The sequence below is a fragment of the Stegostoma tigrinum genome, chromosome 1 (genome assembly GCF_030684315.1).
Source record: "Stegostoma tigrinum isolate sSteTig4 chromosome 1, sSteTig4.hap1, whole genome shotgun sequence".
Classification (NCBI taxonomy): domain Eukaryota; kingdom Metazoa; phylum Chordata; class Chondrichthyes; order Orectolobiformes; family Stegostomatidae; genus Stegostoma; species Stegostoma tigrinum.
Genome location: NC_081354.1, coordinates 184,152,193 through 184,179,253, shown reverse-complemented (window position 1 = coordinate 184,179,253; position 27,061 = coordinate 184,152,193). Strand labels below are relative to the sequence as shown.

General features: G+C 48.1%; 1 protein-coding gene across 2 annotated transcripts in view; it reads left to right on the top strand.

Annotated features, from left to right (window-relative positions):
* si:dkey-183c6.8 (protein O-GlcNAcase) overlaps nt 1-27,061 on the top strand; it is a 68,010-nt gene that overhangs the window by 4,293 nt on the left and 36,656 nt on the right. Inside the window, exons 3-8 of one of the 2 annotated variants that reach the window (XM_048535189.2) lie at nt 3,488-3,539; nt 6,568-6,665; nt 13,773-13,903; nt 14,974-15,145; nt 23,476-23,574; nt 25,673-25,948. In XM_048535189.2, the coding sequence (XP_048391146.1) occupies nt 3,488-3,539; nt 6,568-6,665; nt 13,773-13,903; nt 14,974-15,145; nt 23,476-23,574; nt 25,673-25,948 (828 nt within the window). Of the gene's footprint in view, nt 1-3,487; nt 3,540-6,567; nt 6,666-13,772; nt 13,904-14,973; nt 15,146-23,475; nt 23,575-25,672; nt 25,949-27,061 lie in introns of those variants that run through there. The other variant, XM_048535209.2, reaches the window with a different exon arrangement.

Sequence of the window (27,061 nt, the reverse complement as noted above, 5' to 3'; positions counted from 1 at the left end):
CAGCTTTTGTGCTCCTGAGATGCCGCTTGACCTGCTGTGTTCATCCAGCCTCACATTTTATTATCTTGGATTCTCCAGCATCTGCAGTTCCCATTATCTCTGATTTAAAAATACTTAGCCTAGGTTAACCTTTTATGGTACAATGGTAGTATGCTTACCTCTGCACTAGGAAGCCTGTGTTCGAGCCCCAACTACTGTGGAGGTGTGTAATTTCATTGTTCGGAATGTTGGTAACCTGGCGAGATGTATCTAAAGCTATTGACATAAGAACGAGGGTTAAGGTGCAGACAGTGTGTTTAGGTGTGTTTGTGATCTGGACATTGTTGCCCAAAAACGTGGTGGAAGCATATTCAAAAGGGATTTGTACAAATCCTTGGAAATGTGAAATTTTGCAGGTTAATTGGTGAAGAGCTGGCGTGGAGTGGACGAATTAGAACATAGAACATAGAAAAGTACAGCACAGTACAGGCCCTTCGGCCCACGATGTTGTGCCGTGGAATAATCCTAATCCAAAAATAAAATACCCTAACCTACATTCCCCTCAATTCACTGCTGTCCATGTGCATGTCCAGCAGTCGCTTAAATGTCACTAATGACTCCGCTTCCACGACTACCACTGGCAAAGTATTCCATGCGCTCACAACCCTCTGGGTGAAGAACCTCCCTCTGACATCTCCCCTGTACCTTCCTCCTATCACCTTAAAACCATGACCCCTCGTGGCAGTCAATCCTGCCCTGGGGAAAAGTCTCTGGCCATCGACTCTATCCATGCCTCTCATTACCTTGTACACCTCGATTAGGTCACCTCTCTTCCTCCTTCTCTCCAGAATTGGATAGTCGTGTTGAAAAGCGAGTACAGGCTCGCTGGGGACTGAATGGACTTTATTCTAAGATTCTAAACTTCACTCCAACTAAATGTGTGTGGAATTGCAATGGATTCTGGGACTCCCTGAGTCTTCTGAGGCTCAGGTACATCCCTAACCTGTCAGAACAGGTGACCTCAAGAAGAGAGAGTAGGAACTGCAGATGCTGGAGAATCTGAGATAACAAGGTGTAGAGTTGGATGAACACAGCAGGCCAAGCAGCATCAGTTGAACAGGAAAGCTGATGTTTCAGGTCTGGACCTTTCTTCAGAAATGGAGGAGGAGAAGGGGGCTCTGAAATAAATAGAGAGAGAGGGAGGCGATGATAGAAGGTGGATAGAGAAGCAGATTGGTGGCAAAAAGACACTTTTCCCTGCAACCGCAGAAGGTGCTACACCTGCCCCTACAGCTCCCCGTCACCTCTATCCCAGGTCCCAAGAAAACCGCCGACATCAAATAGAACTTCACCTGCACATCCGCTAATGTGTATATTGTATCCGCTGTTCCCGATGTGGCCTCCTCTACATCGGGGAAACCAAGCAGAGGCTCGGAGACTGCTTTGTGGAACACCTACGCTCGGTTCATGACAAACGACAAGACCTCCGAGTCGCGAACCATTTCAACTCCCCTCTCACTCCCTGCACGACATGCCCATCCTGGGCCTCCTCCAGTGCCACAACGATGCCACCCAAAGGCTGGAGGAACAGCAACTCATATTCCACCTCGGAACCCTGGTCTCAATGTGGACTTTACAAACTTCAAAGTCTCCCCACCCCTGACCTCATCCCAAAACCATTCCCCCCCATGTCCCCGCCTCCTTGACCTGTCCGTCTCTCCCACCTATCCGCTCATCCCACCTCACTGACCCACCCCCACCCCCACTTCCTACCTATGAGCCTCATCCCTGCCTCCTTGACCTGTCCATCTTCCCTCCCACCTACCCATCCCTCCCTCCTCACTGACCAACCCCCAACCTACACTCACCTTTATTAGCTTCATCTTGACCTGTCCATCTTCTCTCCAATTATCTGCTCCTCTATCCATCCTCTATCATCGCCTCCCCCTCTCTCTCTATTTGTTTCAGAGCCCGCCCCCCCCCCCATTTCTGACAAAGGATCCAGACCCGAAACGTCAGCTTTCCTGCTCCTCTGATGCTACCTGGCCTGCTGTGTTCATCCAGCTCCACAGCTTGTGACCTCAAGAGAGTTGTCTCGTCATTTTTCCACTGGAATCATTGGCAGGGCCCAGCAATTGTTGCCCATCTCTTGAGAATGTGGCAATGAGCTTGAACCTTGAACCTCTGCAGTCCAGTAAGTAGACGCAATGTCATTAGGGAGAGAGTTTCAGAACCCAGTGATACTAAAGGAGCATCAATATATTGGTTGATGAGGAAATTGCCCTTGTCCTTCTAGATGGAAGTGGTTGTGTTTTTGGAGGGTGCTGTCTAAAGAAATAGTGAGTTACTCGAATGAATCTTACAAATGGTACATACTGCTGCCACTTTGCAGGTGGAGGGAGCAAATATTGAAAATGGTAGACAGCCTGTAAGTCAAACATGGTATCAAGCTTCTTGAATGTTGATGGAGCTGCCTTCATCCAGGCAAGTCCATCATGCTTGTGCCTTGTGGATGGTGATCAGGCTTTGAGGAGTCAGGAGGGGAGTTACTCACTGCAGTATTCCTAGCTTCTGACCTGCTCTTGTAACCATTGTATTTACATTTTTTTTACTTTATTCATTCATGGGATGAAAGCTTTGCTGGCTAGGCAACATTTATTACCTATCTCTAATTACCCTGAGGGCAATTGAGAGTCAACCACGTTGCTGTGGGTCTGGAGTTTCATGTAGGCCAAACCAAGTAAGGATGGCAGTTTCCTTCCCTCAAGGACATTAGTGAACCAGGTGAGCTTTTCCCCAACAATTGACAATCTACAAGATTGACTCGAACCCGAGTCCCCAGAACATTTTCTGGGTCTCTGGATTAACAGTCCAGCGACAATACCACTAGGCCATTGCCTCCCTGTCAGTCCAGTTCAGTTTCTGGTTGATGATAAAACCCAGGATTTTGATAGTATTCATGTATTTGAAGGGAATTAGACAGGCATTAGTGGGAGAAGGCAATAAAATCAGTTATGATGATCAATTTAGTTGAGGAAAAGAATGGGAGGAGGCTCAACCAGAGGAGTGAGACCACACAGCCTGTTTGTCTGCTATTTATCCGATAGCCTTCCATGAAAACTAATTTCTGAAGAAGGGTCTAGGCCCGAAACGTTAGCCTTCCCGCTCCTCTGATGCTGCTTGGCCTGCTGTGTTCATCCAGCTCTACACCTTGTTATCTCAAACATACAACACCAGCCTCTTTCACTGGATCAGCTCATTTTCCTTCCTGCTGCTCCAAATATTCCAATTGGCATATTATGCTGTATTTATCTTGCTTTCCGTTAAATGCAGGTTAAATGAACACATTTTCACAAGTTTCTGGTTTGGGATTTCAGCTCACTATTTGGGCCTGCCCACTACCTTAAGTATTAGACTAACTGTGCCTCTAAATCTTTGTTATCACTGGGAGGTGTGACCCTCGGATGGTTCCTGATGGCTTCTTGTCTCTGTCTCTGTCTCTCTGTAGGTTTCTATGGCAGGCCGTGGTCCATGGAGCAGAGAATGGTGCTGTTCAAGTGGTAATGTCGATGGAATATAGACTGCTGTGATACTGTATGCCTGCTGACATTGCACTCCTTAGGATTTGTTAATCCCTAACCATAACCTCGCTTTTACCCTAGCGTTGGATCAAAGTTATTCTCCGATTACAAGACTGTGTTAGTGTAGCCCCGAAAGACCCAAGGGGGGGTGTGCAGGAGCCTTTAAATGATGTGAGTGATGGGGCAGTCAGTTGCTGCTGGGAAGTGGAGTGGGCCCCACTGCATGATTACCAGTGGACTTTTGCTGCAGGCTCTGAACTGGAACACATCCCCTCATTTGATACCTCGAGTGAGTTAAAGGAAACCGCGCTGAGGGGACGTGTTCAGTTGCACCTTGTTGCTATGCAGTGAATTGCGGTGAAATGTGGGACCCATCGTTGCGTTGATAACTGTGGGTCCTGTCACATACACAGCAAGATCCACGAGGCAGAATGTGAAAGAGAGACTTGTATTTATAGGCGACTACTCTGCTCAAAGCGCTTGCAGCCACTGTTTTATTTTAAATTCAGCCATGGCACATGGCTATCGCTAGCTAGGCCTGCATTTATTGCCCGTTCCTAGCTTCACTTGAGAGAGCAGTGGTGAGTTGCCTTCTTAAACCAGACTCTTGCAGTCGTATTGAGATGTTTGGAGAATTGATTGTTCATTGATTTAAGCCGCGAAGGGTGATAGGTAAACCTTTTCTAGCACAGAGACCTTTTCTGATAGGCCAATGCACTGCTGCTTCGAAGCGAAATCTGATCCTGCCCGTTAACTGAAATTTGAAGGCGAATAATTCCAGAACATTCTGGAAGCTCTTTATTAATGGGAGTGAACATGAACGATTAGGTTCACTGGAATTCTATATGACATAAGTTATTTTAAACGATCAAATGTGAATGAGATAAATTTGGGTCCTTCAGAGTCAGAGAGCAAATATTGGTTTTTTTATGTTGGTGATAGATCATTTCAGATAGTGAATTGGAGTCCTGTGCACTGGGAGTATGTAGGAAATGGGTTGTTAATTGACTTATTCTTGAGGGGAGAGTATAGTTGTCTTAAGTATGCATTAATAAGCGTGCAATAGTGGAGCACTGGCTCTGATTTTCCAAAATTCTGGAATGATCCCAGCAGATTGGAAGATAGAAAATGCAACATGTGCTCTAAGAGAAAGGATGGAGAGGGAGACAGTCCCAGTTATCCTGATACCAATCATCAAAAAGTGCTGGAACGTGAATTCTTAAAAGTGCGGTTAGAAAGGCACCATATGATTACAACAAGCTAAAGGAATTTGACAAATTTATTAGGGTTTTTTGAGGATGCAAACAGTAAGTAGATAATGGGGAGCCAGTAGATGTTGAATACTTTGATTGCCTAAAAGTATTCCATAAGGAGCTACACTAGAGGGTAGTATACAACCCAAGGTAGATTGAAATATTTAGCATAAACTTGTTTTGATAAATTATAGTCACATTTGTAATGTTGGAAACAGAACAGGAAATTTACTCACAAGATTCTGCAATTTGTCAGGATTTCTTTGGAATAGTGCAATTGAATCCCTGCAGTGTAGAAAGAGGCCATTTGGCCCATTGAGTCCATGCCACCCCTCCAAGGAGCAACCCACCCAGACTCACCCGCTACCAGGCAGAACAGATGGGACCTCAGCTTTGCACTTCTTCAGAAGGACAGCACCTCTGACAGTGCCGTGCACTCTCAGCACTGCCACGGAAAGTGCCATTGGTATTATTGGATTGGATTTGATTCCCTGCAGTGTGGAAACAGGCTCTTCGGCCCAACAAGTCCACACAGCCTCTTGGAGCATCCCATCCCATCCCCCTATAACCCACACACCCCTGAACACCACGGGAAATTTAGCATGGTCAATCCACCCAGCCTGCGGGAGGAGACGCACGCAGACACGGGGAGAATGTGCAAATTCCCACAGACAGTTGCCTGAGGCTGGAATCAAACCCAGGTCCCTGGCGCTGTGCAGCTGCAGTGCTAACCACTGAGCCACCGTGCCGCCCATTATCTCTGCCTCTCTTCAGTCCTCCCTTAGCCCATGTCCAAGCTGAGTTTTCTTTATCCTTTTCTATTTTTACCTTCAATTTCTCCTTCAGTTGTTGCCAGGTGATAGTAACGTCACTGGCCTGGTAATCGAGAGACCCAGGCTAATGCTTTCTTTTATTTTATTCTATATTCATTAAGGGATGAGGGCACTGCTGGCTGTGCAGATTTATTCCCCAGAGGGCAGTTCAGAGTCAACCACATTGCTGTGGGTCTGGAGTCACATGCAGGCCAGACCAGGTAAGGATGGCAATTTCCTTCCCTAAAGGGCACGAGTGAACCAGGTGGGACTTTCCCCCCTGGCAATCAGTAATGGGTTCATGGTCATCACTAGATTCTTAATTCCAGATATTTTAACTGAATTCAAATTCTACCACCTGCCGTCATGGGATTTGAACCTGGGTCCCCGAAACGTTATCTGCGTCTCTGGATAACAGTCCAGTGATAATACCACTAAGCCATGGCCTACCCACGTTTTCAGGGTCATGGGTTCAAATTTCATCAGAGCAATTTGTGCAAATTAAATTAATTGATGGCTAAAAAATCTTAGATATCTAATGAGTTCACTTATGTCCTTTAGGGAAGGAAATCTGCCATCCATATCAGCTGTGGCCTACATGTCACTCCAGATCCACAGCAATGTGGTTGACTCCTAAGTGCTCTCTGAATTGACTTGGCAAGCCACTCAGTTAAAGGGCATCTGGGAATGGGCAATGTCTGTTAGCCTAGCTAGTGATATCCACACCCCCAGAATGAATAAAGAAAGTTTCTCTCTCTTCGCTTATTTCCATAGGCAGAAACACACCACACTTGTGACTGGCCGAGATTTGATCTCAAATCTCTGGGATGGGACTCCAAGAATTTGACTGAAACACCCAGGGCCCTGACCACCAATCTTGACCCTCCCTTGCAGTTATAGCAGATGTGTCACTTATAAACTTTTGTCTTTGCCTTGTCCCAGGATGCAGAGATGGGGGCTAAATGTCTATATGTACGGCCCGAAGGATGACCTGAAGCATAGACTGTTATGGAGAGAGATGTACTCCGCAGAAGAATCAGGTAGGTGAGGGTGGAGGTGAGGAGATTGGTGACCAGGCTATTGGGCTGTGAGCCCAGTTCTTGGTGAAGGTCTGTTGTTGCCAGTCTGTGTTTTCTGTTTGTGCCTGAGAATTGGGCTGTTGTTTCCTTGTTATCTAGTGTAAGGTAAAATCCATAAGATACCGGAGCAAAAGTAGGCCCAAGAAACAGAAATTTTTGGAAAAGCTCTGCCAGGATCCATAAACAAAAAGTCAGAGTTAATGTTTTGGTTCCAGTGACCCTTCCTCACCACAGGATTCATCGCGTTAACTTTGAATTTTCTTCACAGATGCTGCAAGATCTGCTGAGCTTTTCCAGCAATTCCTGTTTTTGTTCCTAATTTACAGCATTTGCAGTTCTTTCAGCTTTATTTCAGCAAAAGTAGGCGATTCAGCCCACTGATTAAGCTGTACTATTCAATGATCTGATGATCATCAACTCCACTTTTTCTGCCTTTTCCCCAGAATCCTTGATTCCCTCACTGTTTACAAATCAGTCTGTCTTAGCCTTGAATATAATTAACAACAAGCTTCAGGAGTCTTCTGCGCTGAAGAAGTCCATGGATTCACAACCATGTGGGAGAGGATGTGCCTCCTAATCTCAGTCAGAAATTGGGCTACACCTTATTGTGAGATGATGCGCTTTGGTCTGGGCTCTCCCACAAGGGGAAACAATCTTTCCATATCTGCCCTGTCAAGTCCGCTAGGTATTGTGCATTTTTCAGTAATGTCACCTTTCGTTCTTCTGTATTCCAATGAGTACAGGCCCTAATCAGTGCCTTCCCATAAGACAGACCCGCAGCCAATGAACTTTCTCTGGACTGCCTCCAACACCAGTGTTTCTTTCATTAGGTGAAGGGTCCAAGACAGTTCACAGTATTCCAGCTGTGGTCTGACTGGCGCCTTGTACACTTTTAGCAAAAGCTCCCCAGGCAGTGCCTGGGTTGTGAACGGGTTAGACAATAGACAATAGGTGCAGGAGTAGGCCATTCGGCCCTTCGAGCCAGCACCACCATTCATTATGATCATGGCTGATCATCCACAATCAGTATCCTGTTCCTGCCTATTCCCCATGACCCTTGATTCCTCTATCTTTAAGAGCTCTATCCATCTCTTTCTTGAAAAAGTTTCTGTCCTTGATCCTGCCTGCAAATTGATTTGCAGGAAAGTTGGAACACAATGCCGGACAATATGAAATATCAAATAAAAACTGAAAGAACTGCGGATGCTGTAAATCAGGAACAAAAACAGAAGTTGCTGGAAAAACTCAGCAGGACTGGCAGAATCTGTGAGGTAAAAAACAGAGTTAATGTTTTGGGCCCAGTGATCCTTCCTCAGAAATGTTCTGAGGGAGGGTCACCGGACCCGAAATGTTAACTCAATTTTTTTCTTCACAGATGCTGCCAGACCTGCTGGGCTTTTCCAGCAACTTTGTTTTTGTTTGTGAATATAAAATATCATTTCTTTGCACTTATGAAAGGCTGATATATCAGATCCTTAATAATATTATTACTCTCTTTCATGTTATTGCCTACAAATGTTTGTAAGTTGGACACTTGTGAATCAGGAATCTGCACACTTTTATATTCCATTGCATTTGAAATAAAGGTCAACAGGACATTTCCCTCCTCAATTACCTACTTACACCGGATGAGATATAACAAGGTGTAGAGCTGGATGAACACAGCAGGCCAAGCAGCATCGTAGGAGCAGGAAGGTTGACGTTTCAGGCCTTCTGCTAGTTTTTGAGATTCATGGACGAGACCCCTCTGTTTTCAAATCTGAGAGTGCTATTTCTTTTCTGTGTTCAGTTTTTAATCGTTCGAAGATTCTATCAGGGATTAGTTTAAACCGTGCCAGCGTAAATGATATTAAAAACAAAAAGATGCAAAGGTATGTTCTCATTTATAACCCCTTTAAAATAGTTAAACAAAGTGTGGCACTTCATAAGTGAGTCATCAGAGAGAATTTGACTCTGGACTAATGAAAGAGTGAAGGTGACAAACCACTTGGTGCAGGCCTTCAGCAGCAGCTTCAAGAGAGAAAGAGGTGGAGGGGTTTAGTGAGGGGATATCAGAGGTCCAACCCACCTGAAATAAGGGAGGTGCAGGCACACAGAATTGACTAGTTAGGGAGAGGGGAGGCTCTGGAACTCAAAACATTTTCACATTTTCCCATATCATACTCCCATTTTCCAGATCTTTGTTCTTTCATGACGTTTTGTCCCACACAGCTGTGTGGGGTTTGCACATTCTCCCCATGTCTGTGTGGGTTTCCTCTGGGTGCTCTGGTTTCCTCCCACGTCCAAAGATGTGCAGGCTAGGTGGATTGGCCGTGCTAAATCACCCATATTGCTCAGGGCTGTGTAGGCTAAGTAGGTTAGCCATGGGAACTGCAGGTGGGGTCTGAGTGGGATGCTCTTCGGAGGGCCAGTGTGCACTTGATGGTCCAAATGGCTACATCTGTGCTGTAGTGATTCTGTGATTTTCTCATCTTCTTAAACTGGGCTTACAACTTACTTTCTTGCCCTACCCAATTTAACAGCCATAAATTGAAATCCCTGCAGCCAAGCAATTTATATTGACGGTGAAATAGCTGCACTCAACCCTGCAGCATGTTACCTATTACATCAAGTCAACCAGAAAAAAAAGCTTTGATTTTGTTTTGTCAACTCATTTCTTCCTATCAGCCAGCCAATCTTCTGTCCATGCCAATATGTTACCTGTGCTCCATGAATTGTTATTTTCTACAATAACCTTTGATGTGGCACCTTATCAAATGCCTTGTGGAAATCTAAGTACAACATATTGACTGATTCCTCATTATCTGTAGCACAAGTTACTCCTTCAAAGAACTCCAAAAAAATGGTTTACTAATCTATGCTGAGTCTTTGCAACTATCTTGACCTATTCTAAATGCACAGCTATAATCTCTTCAATGATTGATCCTAACACCTTCCCCATGACAACCATCAAACCCACTGGCCTCAACAACAACAGAAGTTGCTGGGAAAGCTCAGCAGCTCTGGCAGCATCTGTGAAGAAAAGTTAAAATCAGACTTAATGTGTCGTGTCTGATGACCCTTCCTCAGAACCGGGACCTAAAACAAAACATTAACTCTTGACATTTTCTTCACAGATGCGGGCAGACCTGCTGAGCGTTCCCAGCAACTTCTGTTTTTTGTTCCTGATTTACAGCAACCACAGTTCTTTTGGTTTTTATTTAGCTAACTGACCTGTTGTTCTTATTTACTGTGCCCTTCTCTTCTTGAATACATAAATATTTTCTGTTTTCAGTCCGATGGAACCCTTCCTGAATTCAAGGAAGTCTGGAAAATTAAAAAATTCGGAAGTCATACGACATCAGGTGAAAGTCCAACAGGTTTATTTGAAATCGCAAGCTTTCGGAGCGCAGCACCTTCATCAGGTGAAGCTGAGGGTACAGTGACTTCACCTGATGAAGGAGCAGCGCTCTGAAAGCTTGTGATTTAAAATAAACCTGTCGGACTCACACCTGGTGTCGTGTGATTTCCAACTTTGCCCACCCTTGCCCAACACCGGCACCTTCACATCATGGAAAATTAACACCGCAGCATCGACTCCCTCACCAACCAAGACTGGAGCATGAAGTCTACCTGGAACGAGAGATTTGGTAGCTCACAGCTCCATCAGCTTGTTTCTCTTGTGATTGTAATTTTGCCAAGTTTCACTCGCCCTCCCGCCTGCTGATTTACAGATTTTATTGGATTTTAGAACATAGAACATAGAACAGTACAGCATAGTACAGGCCCTTCGAACTACGATGTTGTGCCAAACCTTTACTCTATACCTAAGTCTATCTAACCCCCCATCCCTAATTTTGTTTTGTACTTCCATTGTTAAGAAAAGGGGCAAAATATCTTAGGTCATTTCCTTATTATCCAGTTTTAACTCCCCCATTCTCACTCATTCAAGGGACAACACTCATTTTACTGTTACAGACATAGTAGGGACTGCAGATGCTGGAGAATCTGAGACAACAAGGTGTAGAGATGGATGAACACAGTAGGCCAAACAGCATCAGAGGAGCAAGAAGGCTGATGCTTTGGGTCTAGACCCTTCTTCAGACCCGAAACATCAGCTTTCCTGCTCCTCTGATGCCGTTTGGCCTGCTGTGTTCATTCAGCTCGACACTCATTTTAGTGGCCGTCTTCCTTTTTCGATATCTGTAGACATTTTTTGTTATCTGCTTTCACAGTTCCAGCTAGCTTCCTCTCATTCTCCAGTTTCATTCTCCTGAATAACCTTTCAGTTATTCTGCAACATTCTTTATATTCTGATTGGTCACTCATCTTTGCACACTCATGGAGTTGTACAGCACAGAAACAGATCCTTCGGTCCGTGTTGACCATATTCCCAAACTAAACTAGTCCCACCTGCCTGTGCTTGGCCCATATCCTTCCAAAACTTGCAGATATTCCTGAACCAATTCAAATGTTGTAGCTGCAACTGCATCGACCATTTCCTCCGGTAGTTCATTCCACACACATCCTTTACAAATCCTTCTCCTCTTCCCTTAAAAATATTGCCCCTGCTTTTGAACTGCCCCAGTCTATGGAAAAAACCCTTGTCATTTACCTCATCTGTACTCCTCATGATTTTATAAACTTTTATCATGTCACTCCTCAACCTCCCATGCTCCAGTGGGACAAAAAGTCCCAGCCTATTTTCATAACTCAAACTCTCCATTGCCAACAACATCCTGGTAAATCTTTTCTGAACTCTCTCCAGTTTAACAATATCCTTCCTATAGCAGGGTGACCAGAACTACACACAGTACTCCAGAAGAGACCTCACCAATGCACTGTACAACCTCAATGTGTCGTCCCCCAAATCCTGTACTTGTAAGTGTGAGCAATGAAGACAAGCACGCTAAACCTGTTCTTAACCACCCCGTGCACATGTGACACAAATATCCTTAAGTTTTACCTTTTCCCTAATTTAGAGTCATAGAGAGTTCTATAGCATGGAAACAGACCCTTCAGTCCAACTCGTCCATACCAGTCAGATATCCTAAACAAATCTAGACCCAATTGCCAACATTTGGCTCATCTCCCCCTAAACCTTTCATATTCATGTATGAAGAGATGCCTTTTAAATGTTGTAATTGTACCAGCCTCCACCACTTCCTCTGGCAGCTCATTCCATCCACGCACCACCCTCTGCATGAAAAAGTTCCCCTTTAGGTCCCTTTTAAATCTTTCCCCCTCACCTTAAACGTATGCCCTCTAGCTCTGGACTCCCCTACCCTGGGGAAAAGACCTTGTCTATTTACCCTATCCAATACCCTTATGATTTTATAAACCTCTATAAGGTCACCCCTCAGCCTCCGACACTGCAGGGTAAAAAGCCCCAGCCTTTTCAAAATTTTCAGCCTTTTCAGGTCTACAAAATCATGAGGGGTGTAGACAGGGTGGATAGCAATAAGCTTTTTCCCAGAGTGGGGGACTCAATTACTAGGGGTCATGAGTTCAAAGTGAGAGGAGGAAAGTTTAAGGGAGATATGCGTGGAAAGTTCTTTACACAGAGGGTGGTGGGCTCTTGGAAAGCGTTGCCAGCGGAGGTGGTAGACACAGGCACGTTAGCATCTTTTAAGATATATTTGGACAGGTACATGGATGGGCGGGGAGCAAAGGGATACAGATCGTTGGAAAATAGATGACAGGTTATACAGAGGATCTTGATCGGCGCAGGCTTGGAGGGCCGAAGGGCCTGTTCCTGTGCTGTAGGTTTCTTTGTTTCTTTGTTTCAGCCTCTCCCCGTTGCTCAAATCTCCGATCCTGGCAAAATCCTTGCAAATTTTTTCTGAACCTTCTCATTTAACTTCCATAGACCCTCTACAGAATGAAAGCAGGCCATTCAGCCCATTGAGTCCACATGAACCTTCCCACCCAGACTCACCCACTACCCTAACCCTACAGGGGACGCAATGGCCTAGTGGTATTATCGCTGGGCTGTTAATCAAGGGACCCAGATAATGATTTTTGGGACCTGGGTTCAAATCCTGCCACAGCAGATGGTAGAATTTGAACTCAATAAATATCTGGAATTGAGAGTCTAATGATGTCCATGAATCCCATTGCCAATTGTTGGAAAATCCATCTGGTTCAGTAACGTTGTTTGGGGAAGGAAACTGTCATCCTTACCTCATCTGGCCGACATGTGACTCCAGACCCGCAGCAATGTGGTTGACTCTTAACTTCCCTCAGGGCAATAGATGCTGCCCAAGCCAGCCATGCCCTCATCCTGTGAATGATTAAAGAAACAATTTCCCTCGGTCAATCCACCCAAGCCTGCACATCTTTGGACTGTGGGAGGAAACCGGTGCAGACACAGGACAGAATGTGCAAACTCAACACCGACAGTTGCCCGAGGGTGGAATTGAACCCAGGTCCCTGGTGCTGTGAGGCTGCAGTGCTAACCACCGAGCCACCGTAGTGTGCCACTTCTTTAATTAACCGCAGGTGTTAAGAATTTGTCTCGGTAGCTGCAATGCATATATTCTGAAACCTCCCCTTTAATGTCGTGTCACTACATCACAAGGGGTATTTGGTCTGAGTCGGAGTGAGGTGGAGAAAGGTTTATGAAAGGAATCCAGAGGTTAGAACCTGCGATAGAATGAGGAGAGTGGAGGTTGCTTTCGCCTGATGACAGATTTCTGTGTGCTTCCCCAACCAAGTTGACATTTACAGATACGTTTTAAGAGTTGGTCAATAGACAATAGACAATAGGTGCTGGAGTAGGCCATTTGGCCCTTCGAGCCAGCACCACCATTCATTATGATTATGACTGATCATCCACAATCAGTATCCTGTTCCTGCCTTATCCCCATAACCCTTGATTCCACTATCTTTAAGAGCTCTATCCATCTCTTTCTTGAAAGTATCCAGAGAGTTGGCCTCCACTGCCTTCTGGGGCAGAGCATTCATGGTTGCTCCTGTCCTGCTAGTAACTGTTTGCCACAGGTTTGCCCACATTGATGTGAGTTCTATCAGGGGGTCTTTTACCTCTGTCTCACTTTCTGTCTTCTTTTACTTATTTTCTATCAACAGTGCAGCTCAAGGCTTTGGTATCGGGTGCCCAGGAGTGTGGAGTTGAGTTTGTGTATGCAATCTCCCCAGGACAGGACATCACCTTCTCGAGTTCATGTGACCTGACCTTACTGAAGCAGAAACTGAGGCAGGTAGTGTGAATCTTGATGTGTTCAGAGAGATCAGTGAGAGTTGGGTTAATGATTAGGGCAGAGTCTAGGTCCTGGTCCTGGTCTCTTCTAGGAACCAGTCCCTCATTCCACCCCAGCTCATGAGATGCAGGTTGCCCCCCTTTAGAATAAAACACAATGCTGCTGGCCATGTCTTGCTGGTCTTTGTGCCTGAAGATCATGGGTTCAGATCCCTTTCTAGAGCTCATGACCTGGGTTGATGATCCAGTGCTGCTGTGCTGAATTCACCATCTTTCAGATGGGACAGTAAACCAACTGGGACCCTCTCAGGTGGGCACGAGAGAGCGCACAGAGCTATTCAGAGACGAGCAGGGGTGTACTCCTGGCCAAGGTTTATCTCTCAGTCAACACCAACCTGATCAGAAGATCAATGTGTGTGCGGGAGCTTGCTTGGGGAAAAATTGATTTCTGTTTCCAGCAGTGACCGTGGAAAGTGCTGTGAAGCACTTTGCAAGGTTGTTCATGATGCAAAAGGTAAGTTTTTTTTATTGAACCATAGTCCAACTGCAGTGGTTGTAGCAACCGTGTAGTTATACAACAACAACTTGCATTTTTGCAGCACCTTTTAATGCAGAAATGTCACGAATGATGCTGAACCAAATTTGGATGCATCAGGAGGGATGACCTAAAGCTTAGTTAAAGATGTAATTTTGAAGATTATTCTGGAAGTAAGAAAGGTAGTGGAGAGGAGGATAAGCTTACTGAGACGAGGGGTGAGAGGCATGGGGTCAGGCCATAAAGAGATTTAAACACAAGAGAGCTTTTATTGTAGGAAACGAGAGCCAGTTGGTGGTGATGGAGCTTACTGCATGTTAGAACACCCAAGCAGACTTTTACGAGCTGAAACTTACCCTCTCAGTCAGGAATACAACGGGGGAGGAAGTGTCGCTTAATTTATTCAGAGCCACGGGTCAGTCCTTAGTGTTAATGGTTCAATATAGGCACGTTTGCTGTTTTCCACTGTTGCTATTATTGTGAGTTTCTCAGCGCTTGCCCTGCTGACCTTTCTGGTGCCCTTTGCCCTTCTGCAGGTCAAAGGGTTTGGGTGCATGGCCTTCGCCATCTTGTTTGATGACATCGACCACACCATGTGCCCCTCGGACAAAGAAACCTTCAGCTCGTTCGCTCATGCTCAGACGTCAGTGGCCAATGAGATCTACCGGTACTTGGGGGAGCCTCCTATCTTCTTGTTCTGTCCAACTGGTATGTTATCAGGCTACCCATTCCTCTGATCCAGGCAGTGGTGGGGGAGGGGGTGTCATTATGTCAAAGGTCTCCCAGACTCCCATCTGGTTGATGTTGTAGATGCAACTTGCAGGAAGCATGGCTGCTTCCAAAACACATGCACTTAGGTTATAGAGTCGGATGTTGCTGGGTGTGGAGGGTATGAGTTATAGGGAGATGCTGACTAGGCTGGAGCTATTTCTTCTGGACAGTCGGAGGCTGAGGTGTGACCTTACAGAAGCTTATAAAATCATGAAGGGGCTTCGATAGGGTGAATAGACAAAGTCTTTCTCCTGTTGAAGGGTCTAGGCCCGAAACGTTCGCTTTTGCGCTCCTGAGATGCTGCTTGGCCTGCTGTGTTCATCCAGCTCCACACTTTGTTATCTTGTATTCTCCAGCATCTGCAGTTCCCATTATCTCTGATCACAATATTTTGACCTCAACGGCTTTCTGTGGTGACAATTCCACAAGTTCACCACTGTCTGGGTGAAGACATTTCTCCTAATGGCCTACACCATATCATTAAACTGTGACCCTTGGTTCTAGACACCCCAGTCATCAAGAACATCCTTCCTATATTTACTTTGTCCAGACCTCTTCGAATTTTATGAGTTTTTGTGAGATCCCTCTTTAATCTTTGAAACTCTAGTGAATGAAACCCTGACTGATCCAGTACCTCTTCATGTATCAGCCCTGCCAGCATTGAAATGAACCTGGTAAACCTTCGTTGCACTCCCTCTGAAGCCAGAACATCCTTCCTTGGATAAGGAGACCAAAACTGCACGCACTGCTCTGAAAATGATCTCGTCAAGGCCCTGTACAACTGCAGCAAGTCATCCCTGCTCCTGTACTCAAATCCTTTTGCTATGAAAGCCAACATACCATTTGCTTTCTTCACTGCCTGGTGTAGCTGCATGCTTACTTTCAGAGATAATGGGAGCTGCAGATGCTGGAGAATCCGAGATAACAAAGAGTGAGGCTGGATGAACACAGCAGGCCCAGCAGCATCAGAGGAGCATAAAAGCTGACGTTTCGGGCCTAGACCGTTCATCAGAAAAGGGGGCTGGGGAGAGGGTTCTGAAATAAATAGGGAGAGAGGGGCAGGAGGATTGAAGATGGACAGAGGAGATGATAGGTAAAGAGGAGAGTATGGGTGGGGAGGTAGGGAAGGGATAGGTCAGTGCGGGGAGGATGGACAGATCAAGGGGGCGGGATGAGGTTAGGAGGTAAGAAATGGAGGTGCAGCTTGAGGTGGGAGGAGGGGATAGGTGACAGGAATAACAGGTTAGGGAGGCAGGGACGACCTGGGCCGGTTTTGGGATGCAGTGGGAGGAGGGGAGATTTTGAAGCTTGTGAAATCCACATTGATACCATTGGGCTGCAGGGTTCCCGAGCGGAATATCAGTTGCTGTTCCTGCAACCTTCGGGTGACATCATCGTGGCACTGCAGGAGGCCCATGATGGACATGTCATCTGAGGAATGGGAGGGGGAGTGGAAATGGTTCACGACTGGCAGGTGCAGTTGTTTATTGCGAACCGAGCATAGATGTTCTGCAAAGTGGTCCCCAAGCCTCCGCTTGGCTTCCCCAATGTAGAGGAAGCCACACCGGGTACAATGGATACAATACACCACATTGGCAAATGTGCAGGTGGACATCTGCTAGATGTGGAAAGTCATCTTGGGGCCTGGGATGGGGGTGAGGGAGGAGGTGTGGGGGCAAGTGTAGCACTTCCTGCGGTTGCAGGGGAAGGTGCCGGGTGTGGTGGGGTTGGAGGGGAGTGTGGAGTGGGCAGGGGAGTTCCGGAGAGAGTGGTCTCTCCAGAAGGCAGACAAGGGTGGGGATGGAAAAATGTCTTGGGTGGTGGGGTCGGATTGTAGATGGCGGAAGTGTCGAGGATGATGCGTTGGATTTGGAGGTTGGGGGGGTGATATGTGAGGATGAGGGGGATCCTCTTTTGGCAGTTATCGCGGGGGCGGGGTGTGAGGGATGAGGTGCGGAAAATGCGGGAGACACGGTCAAGGGAGTTCTCGACCACTTCGGTGGGGCAAGTTGCAGTCCTTGAAGCATGAAGACATCTGGGATGTACAGGAGTGGAATGCCTCATCCTGGGAGCAGATGCGGCGGAGGCGAAGGAATTGGGAACAGGGGATGTAATTTTTACAGGAAGGTGGATGGGAGTAGGTGTATCCTAGGTAGCTGTGGGAGTTGGTGGGCTTGAAATAGACATCAGTTTGTAGGTGGTTGCTGAAGATGGAGACAGAGAGGTCCAGGAAGGTGAGTGATGTGTTGGAGATGGTCCAGGTGAACTTGAGGTTGGGGTGGAATCCACTTCACCAACATCTTCCACCCCATCATTTGTACACTGCTCCCAGAATGCTTCACTGTGATTAGTGACCGCAGGACACTGCTCCCAGACTGCTTCACTGTGATACTGACCGCAGGACACCGCTCCCACACTGCTTCACTGTGATACTGACCGCAGGACACCGCTCCCAGAATGCTTCACTGTGATACTGACCCCAGGACACTGCTCCCACACTGCTTCACTGTGATACTGACCCCAGGACACTGCTCCCACACTGCTTCACTGTGATACTGACCCCAGGACACTGCTCCCACACTGCTTCACTGTGATACTGACCGCAGGACACCGCTCCCACACTGTTTCACTGTGATACTGACCCCAGGACACTGCTCCCAGAATGCTTCACTGTGATACTGACCCCAGGACACTGCTCCCAGAATGCTTCACTGTGATACTGACCCCAGGACACTGCTCCCAGAATGCTTCACTGTGATACTGACCCCAGGACACTGCTCCCAGAATGCTTCACTGTGATACTGACCGCAGGACACCGCTCCCACACTGTTTCACTGTGATACTGACCCCAGGACACTGCTCCCACACTGCTTCACTGTGATACTGACCCCAGGACACTGCTCCCAGAATGCTTCATTGTGATACTGACCGCAGGACACCGCTCCCACACTGCTTCACTGTGATACTGACCCCAGGACACTGCTCCCAGAATGCTTCACTGTGATACTGACCCCAGGACACTGCTCCTAGAATGCTTCACTGTGATACTGACCCCAGGACACTGCTCCCAGAATGCTTCACTGTGATACTGACCCCAGGACACTGCTCCCAGAATGCTTCACTGTGATACTGACCCCAGGACACTGCTCCCAGAATGCTTCATTGTGATACTGACCGCAGGACACCGCTCCCAGACTGAAACTGTTTCACTGCAATGCTGCTAACGGACAGTGTTTCCAGACTCTTAAAAATACCGTAGTTCACTCTTTACTGCATATGCTGGGGATTCAGGGAAACTGGTGGGTATATTAAGATTTGGCTCACTGTGTGTTGCACCTGAGTACCTGGCAGCTATATATATATATAGTACATAAGGCCTTTTTTTGGCAAACAGAACTAAAATACATACATATTGTACTGGTTTCAACTCAACAAAATAAGTGACAGCAGTTTGTTGGTACATTCCCCAGGGCTGATCAGAGTCAACATGCTACAGTACTTTTACTTGAGAAAGGATGCACTGGCACTGGAGGGGGTGCAGAGGAGGTCACTAGGTTGATTTCGGAGTTGAGGCAGTGGGCTTATGAGGAGAGACTGAGTAGATTGGCATTATTCAGAAGAGTGATGGAGGATCTTATGGAAACATATAAAATCAAAAGGAAATAGATAAGATAGAAGTAGAGAGGATGTTCCCACTGGCAGGTGAAGCTAGGACAAGAGGACATAGCCTCAAGATTAGAGGGAGCAGATTTAGGACTGAATTGAGAAGGAGCTTCTTCACTCAGAGGGTTGTTAATCTATGGAATTCCTTGCCCAGTGACGTAGTTGACGCTACTTCAGTAAACGTTTTTAAAGCTGAGATTTTTTTTAATGATAAAATAATTAAGGGATACTGTGAAAACGCCGATAAGTGGATCTGAGTCCACGAAAAGATCAGCCATGATCTTATTGAATGGTGGAGCAGGCTCGAAGGGCTGAATAGCCGACTCCTGCTCCTAGTTCTTATGTTCTTATGCTTGGTTTAAAATTTAAACTAGGGTGGCAGTTAACAATCATTCATTGTTTATTATTGCAAATGCCATGGCAAAGCTTCCACAATCAGAGTCCATTTATCAACCCATCGACACTGTCCTTGCATGAAGTAGAAATATTTTCTCTCTTCCCCCAACCCCCTTGAAATGGTATTCTTGTGGAGTGTCCTGATGAGTGCAAGACAGGAAGTTTCAACAAAATGTGTCTGTTTTCAGCAATACTCAAATATAAAGAATACACATGCAATAGACACACAATGCTCACTTGCAGCACTCTCTCTCACTCTCACACACACACTCACACACACACTCACACACACACACACACACACACACACATGTACAGTCACTCACTCACATACACACACACTCACTTACTCTCACACATACTCATACACACACATACACACACACACACACACACACACATACACACACACACACACACACACACACACACACACACACACACACACACACACACACAGAGTCACTCATGCACACAGGCACACTCACAATTAAACCCCTCTCTCTGAGTAGCTAATCTAAGCAAAACAATGTACAAATTGGTGAAACCCATTTCCTGCTTTCAGATTTTAGTCAAGAGTTTCACCAGACCCCACCCAAACCTGTGCCATCCCCACACCCAGAGGCAGAACTTTTAGATATAATGGGAACTGCAGATGCTGGAGAATTCCAAGATAATAAAATGTGAGGCTGGATGAACACAGCAGGCCAAGCAGCATCTCAGGAGCACAAAAGCTGACGTTTCGGGCCTAGACCCTTCATCAGAGAGGGGGATGGGGAGAGGGAACTGGAAAAAATAGGGAGAGAGGGGGAGGCGGACCGAAGATGGAGAGTAAAGAAGATAGGTGGAGAGAGTATAGGTGGTGAGGTAGGGAGGGGATAGGTCAGTCCAGGGAAGACGGACAGGTCAAGGAGGTGGGATGAGGTTAGTAGGTAGCTGGGGGTGCGGCTTGGGGTGGGAGGAAGGGATGGGTGAGAGGAAGAACCGGTTAGGGAGGCAGAGACAGGTTGGACTGGTTTTGGGATGCAGTGGGTGGGGGGGAAGAGCTGGGCTGGTTGTGTGGTGCAGTGGGGGGAGGGGACGAACTGGGCTGGTTTAGGGATGCAGTAGGGGAAGGGGAGATTTTGAAACTGGTGAAATCCACATTGATACCGTATGGCTGCAGGGTTCCCAGGCGGAATATGAGTTGCTGTTCCTGCAACCTTCAGGTGGCATCATTGTGGCATTGCAGGAGGCCCATGATGGACATGTCATCTAGAGAATGGGAGGGGGAGTGGAAATGGTTTGCGACTGGGAGGTGCAGTAGTTTGTTCCGCCCACAACCTCCACAGCCAGCAACCCCAGAGGAGACAGCCACACTGAGCCCTGCCGCATCTTCACCATCCCCCCAGACCTCCCACTGACTGAGGACGAATGGTCAGTCCTTAGCAAGGGGCTCACCTTTGTCCCCCTACAACCACACATCAACGAATACCAGTCACGGTTGGACATAGAGCAGTTTTTCCGCCGTCTTCGCCTCCATACCTACTTCTTCAACCGGGAACCTAACCCTCCTTCCACTTACCCCTTCACCCGCTTCCAACACAAGTCCTCCTCCTGGACACCACCCCCAGGCCTCCTACCCTCCCTCGACCTCTTCATCTCCAACTGCCGTCGAGACATTAACCGCCTCAACCTCTCCACCCCTCTCACCCACTCCAAACTCTCCCCCGCAGAACGGGCAGCCCTCCGCTCCCTCCGCTCCAACCCCAACCTCACCATCAAACCCGCTGACAAGGGTGGCGCAGTGGTAGTATGGCGCACTGACCTCTACATCGCCAAGGCCAGACGCCAACTCTCCGACACCACCTCCTACCGCCTCCTCGATCATGACCCCACACCCGAGCACCAAACCATCATCTCCAACACCATTCACGATCTCATCACTTCAGGGGACCTCCCACCCACAGCCTCCAACCTCATTGTTCCCCAACCCCACACGGCCCGTTTCTATCTCCTTCCCAAAATCCACAAACCTGCCTGCCCTGGTCGACCCATCGTCTCAGCCTGCTCTTGCCCCACCGAACTCATCTCCAACTATCTGGACTCCATTTTCTCCCCTTTGGTCCAGGAACACCCCACCTACGTCCGTGACACAACCCACGCTCTCCACCTCCTCCAGGACTTCCAATTCCCTGGCCCCCAACACCTCATATTCACCATGGACGTCCAGTCCCTGTACACCTGCATTCCGCATGCAGATGGCCTCAAGGCCCTCCGCTTCTTCCTGTCCCGCAGGCCCGACCAGTCCCCCTCCACTGACACTCTCATCCGCCTAGCTGAACTTGTCCTCACACTCAACAACTTCTCTTTTGACTCCTCCCACTTCCTACAGACTAAGGGGGTGGCCATGGGCACCCGCATGGGCCTCAGCTATGCCTGCCTCTTTGTAAGTTACGTGGAACAGTCCCTCTTCCGCACCTACACAGGCCCCAAACCCCACCTCTTCCTCCGGTACATTGATGACTGTATCGGCGCCGCCTCTTGCTCCCCAGAGGAGCTCGAACAGTTCATCCACTTCACCAACACCTTCCACCCCAACCTTCAGTTCACCTGGGCCATCTCCAGCACATCCCTCACCTTCCTGGACCTCTCAGTCTCCATCTCAGGCAACCAGCTTGTAACTGATGTCCATTTCAAGCCCACCGACTCCCACAGCTACCTAGAATACACCTCCTCCCACCCACCCTCCTGCAAAAATTCCATCCCCTATTCCCAATTCCTCCGCCTCTGCCGCATCTGCTCCCACGATAAGAGATTCCACTCCCGCACATCCCAGATGTCCAAGTTCTTTAAGGACCGCAACTTTCCCCCCACAGTGATCGAGAATGCCCTTGACCGTGTCTCCCATATTTCCCGCAACACATCCCTCACACCCCGCCCCCGCCACAACCGCCCTAAGAGGATCCCTCTCGTTCTCACACACCACCCTACCAACCTCCGGATACAACGCATCATCCTCCGACACTTCCGCCATTTACAATCCGACCCCACCACTCAAGACATTTTTCCATCCCCACCCATGTCTGCTTTCCGGAGAGACCACTCTCTCCGTGACTCCCTTGTTCGCTCCACACTGCCCTCCAACCCCACCACACCCGGCACCTTCCCCTGCAACCGCAGGAAATACTACACTTGTCCCCACACCTCCTCCCTCACCCCTATCCCAGGCCCCAAGATGACTTTCCACATTAAGCAGAGGTTCACCTGCACATCTGCCAATGTGGTATACTGCATCCACTGTACCCGGTGCGGCTTCCTCTACATTGGGGAAACCAAGCGGAGGCTTGGGGACCGCTTTGCAGAACACCTCCGCTCAGTTCGCAACAAACAACTGCACCTCCCAGTCGCAAACCATTTCCACTCCCCCTCCCATTCTCTTGATGACATGTCCATCATGGGCCTCCTGCAGAGCCACAATGATGCCACCCGAAGTTTGCAGGAACAGCAACTCATATTCCGCCTGGGAACCCTGCAGCCCAATGGTATCAATGTGGACTTCACCAGTTTCAAAATCTCCCCTTCCCCTACTGCATCCCTAAACCAGCCCAGTTCGTCCCCTCCCCCCACTGCACCACACAACCAGCCCAGCTCTTCCCCTCCACCCACTGCATCCCAAAACCAGTCCAACCTGTCTCTGCCTCCCTAACCGGTTCTTCCTCTCACCCATCCCTTCCTCCCACCCCAAGCCGCACCCGCAGCTACCTACTAACCTCATCCCACCTCCTTGACCTGTCCGTCTTCCCTGGACTGACCTATCCCCTCCCTACCTCCCCACCTATACTCTCTCCACCTATCTTCTTTACTCTCCATCTTCGGTCCGCCTCCCCCTCTCTCCCTATTTATTCCAGTTCCCTCTCCCCATCCCCCTCTCTGATGAAGGGTCTAGGCCCGAAACGTCAGCTTTTGTGCACCTGAGATGCTGCTTGGCCTGCTGTGTTCATCCAGCCTCACATTTTATTATCGCAGAACTTTTAGATATTATGTTTCTATGATGATTACTTAGGTTCTGTTGGAAACAGCTCTTCCTGCAGCATCTGATATTCGTTTGGTAATAAATTGTTCGTCTGGTAATAAATTGTTCGTTTGGTCATTGTTCCTAAAATACACTTGCCAGAAAGAATAAGTGATTCTCTCCTGCATGCCCTGTGTCTCTCATTATGTTTCAGAATACTGCAGTTCCTTGTGCTACCCCAGCCTGAGTAAGTCCTACTACCTGAAAGTGATAGGGAATGAGCTCCAGCCTGGCATCGGCATCATCTGGACAGGTATGAGGCAGACACTGCTCCAACTTTGCGCTGAGACATTCCGGTAGCTCATTGCCTTGTCATGGGTTTTATCCTAATTCCATTGGAACACAAGCAGCATTAGCAAGACCACATTTATTAACTGCTATTGGTTGATCTCAGGGTTTAACTGTGTGCTGAGCGGACTAGGTAAGGACGGAAAGTTCCCTCCCTGGTGCACAACCTCAGGATTTCCAAATTCATTACAAGTGAACAAACTGCTTCAGAAGCTGCTTGGTGGGAGAGCTCTTGAATCTGACTGAAACATGAGATGGGTTGAAGAATTTTTTTCTGCCCCAGAACCATAAAACCCCTTCAGTGTGGAAACAGACCCTTCGGCCCAACAAGTCCACACCAACCGTCTGAGCATCCCACCCAGACCCAGCCCCCTATAACTCACCTAATCCACACATCCCTGAACACTACGGGCAATTTAGTGTGGCCAGTCTACCAAGCCTGCACATCTTTGGACTGTGGGAAGAAACCGGAGCACCCGAGGGAAACCCACGCAGACATAGGGAGAATGTGCAAACTCCACACAGACAGTCGCCCGAGGCTGGAATTGAACCTGAATCCCTGGTGCAGTGTGGCTGCAGTGCTGGCTACTGAGCTACCATACCTCCCCCTTCTTCATCTTGCACTCGTCAGGACAGGATGCAAGAATGCCAGATTTCAAACAATCACGCCAGTTTACACTGCAGAGAACAGGGTGCTGCATGTTAGGCATGTTAACATTGGTTAGCTGGGGGATTGTCAAGAGTGTGAATGCAAGACAGAAAGGGTGATCAGTGTCCAACTTTGCACTTCACAAGTTTTGCTCAAGTGACTGTTGTAATGACTTCATGTGACTAAGCCATAAGTATTGGCATTCCTCCCTGAACTAAAGCAACCAGGATTTTAGTCAGAGATAATGGGAAATGCAGATGCTGGAGAATCCGAGATAACAAAGTGTAGAGCTGGATGAACACAGCAGGCCAAGCAGCATCTGAGGAGCACAAAAGCTAGAACCTTCGTCAGAAAATCTGATGAAAAACCGCCTATACTTTGTCTCGTTTGTTTGTTACTTCCTGAAAGAATTCTAATAGATTTATCAGGCATGAACTCCCTTGATAAAGCTGCACTGACTCAATCCTGTTTTACCATTCACTTCCAATTCCTTCTCAAGCCCACCATTAATAGGGAATTCTCAAATCTTACCAACAACCGAGGTCAGGCTAAGTGACCTATAATTCCCCAGCTACTGCCTCCCTCCCTTCTTAAACAGGGGTGCCACCTCTGCAGTCTCCAGTCCTCTGGGACCCTCCCTGGCTCCTCCTGGCTGAAAGATCTCCATCAATGCCTCTACAATCTCCTCGGCTATCTCCAAAGGAGTTGCTAATGATCAGGTTGGGACGGTGAATAGTTGTTAATGGGGACTGTTAGTGACTAACAACAGGGGGTGTGCAGTGGCAGGCCATGTGGTAACAAGGCCTGGTGTGTGGGGTGAGGGGCTGGGACATGGGGTAGTTTAGGCCCCAAAATTATTGAACTCAATATTGAGTCCGGAGAACTGTAGGGTCCCCAAGCGGAAAATGAGGTGTTGTTCCTCAGGTTGTGCTGAGCTTTGCTGGAACACTGCAGCAAACCTGAGACAGACATGTTGGTCAGGGAATGTGTTAAAGTGGCAGGCAACAGGTAGTTCAGGGCCTTTTTTCCCTTTGTTGTCTCTCGACTCTACCCACCCATATTCTGTGCCTTCCAACTCTGTATCACTTCTTGCTCTCGATTTAGTTTCATTTCTTCCTAATGAGGTGGCCCCTGTGCCCATCTGCCTGCCCTTTCAATAGGACGTGTACCCTTGGATATTTAGCGCCTGTCCCGGCCTGGATCACACATCTTGTCTGGCCTCAGTATTCTCCAAGGTTTTGGACTTGAATATCCCATCCTCAGGAAGGGCTGCTTGTTGATTGTGGAGCCCAATCCTTTTGGGTGGTGGAAGCTCTTTTGAAGCCCAAGGGATGGACTTTGCCAAGGGGGAAAGAACAGAATTAGCCCGAAACAAACTAACTGGGCATTGTTTTTATCTATCTGCACGTTTTAGGGTCCACTGTTATCTCCAAGGAGATCACTCCAGAGTCGGTGGAGGAGGTTCAAGTGGTCATCAAGCGAAGACCGCTGATATGGGACAATCTCCACGCCAACGACTACGCCCAGAGACGGGTCTTTCTCGGCCCCTACAAAGGCCGTGCCTCCAGCCTGGTCTCCAAGCTGCATGGTTTGCTGCTCAATCCCAACTGTGAGCTGGAGGCTAATTACCTCCCCATCCACACCCTGGCCACCTGGTACAGGTGTGGCCTCCGAACCACACAGTCCGATGGTATGTTGCAATGTGTTCGACTTGTGGGGGGGCTGAAGGAGGAGATGGGACTTAGAGGGTATGTGAAGAGGCGGGTTCACTCCACAGGTCAGAAAATGTGGTGGGATCAGGGACAGGGGAGTTGGGATAGTTTTGGGAGGGGGCAGGGTTTTAGTGCGTTTGATGATTTGAGCTAGTTGAATTTTTGGGAGTGGTGTGGCTTTGTAGGAGTGTGTTTGAAGGATAGGAATGGGTTTGGGGGTGCCTGGGTTTGGAATGGTGACGTGTTTTGGGGTATAGGAGTGTCTGGGTTTTGGGAATTAGTGTGGACTGCACTTAGGGTAGGAGGTGTGTGCTGGGTTTGGAGGGTGATGCAGGTGTGTGGGTTTGGAGGGAGTTGGGGGTGTCTGGGTTTAGGGGGAATGGGTGTGTCTGGGTTTGGGGAGAGGATGGGGGTGTCTGGATTTGGGGGGAGTTGGGGGTGTCTGGGTTTAGGGGGAATGGGTATGTCTGGGTTTGGGGGGAGTTGGGGGTGTCTGGGTTTAGTGGGAATGGGTGTGTCTGAGTTTGGGGGAGGATGGAGGTGCCTGGTTTTGGGGAGAGGATGGGTGTGTCTGGATTTGGGGGAATGGAGATGTCTGGGTTTGGGAGGGAATGGAGGTGATTGGGTTCGGGGGCGTGGGGGTGAGCTGGGTTTGCGGGCGATGGAGGTGCCTTGGTTTGGGGGGGCAATGGGGATGTCTGGGTTTTGTGGGGGCAATGGGGGTCTCTGGGGATGGGGGCCTCGGGGTGAGCTGGGTATGAGGCAATGGGGTAGCCGTCTGATTTGGATTGAAGGCGGATGGGATAGGAATAGGGTTTTTGGGGAGAGTGCAGGGGTGAGTTGTGGGAGCCTGGGTGGAATGGGATGTTCAGGGGATGGGTTTGAGAGTGTGTTAGGACTGGTTGGGAGAGATGGGGAAGGTTTGGGACATGTCAGCTAAAAACAGAAAGAGAGGAATTCTCTCACTGTCACTGTCACCTCCAGCTGGTCTCAAGCTCTGTCCAAAATATCTTCACTCCTGCCTCCTCTCTCCAACTCCCATTTCACACCGTTCTCACAGTTCCTAACACCCTATCACCAACCTGAATTGG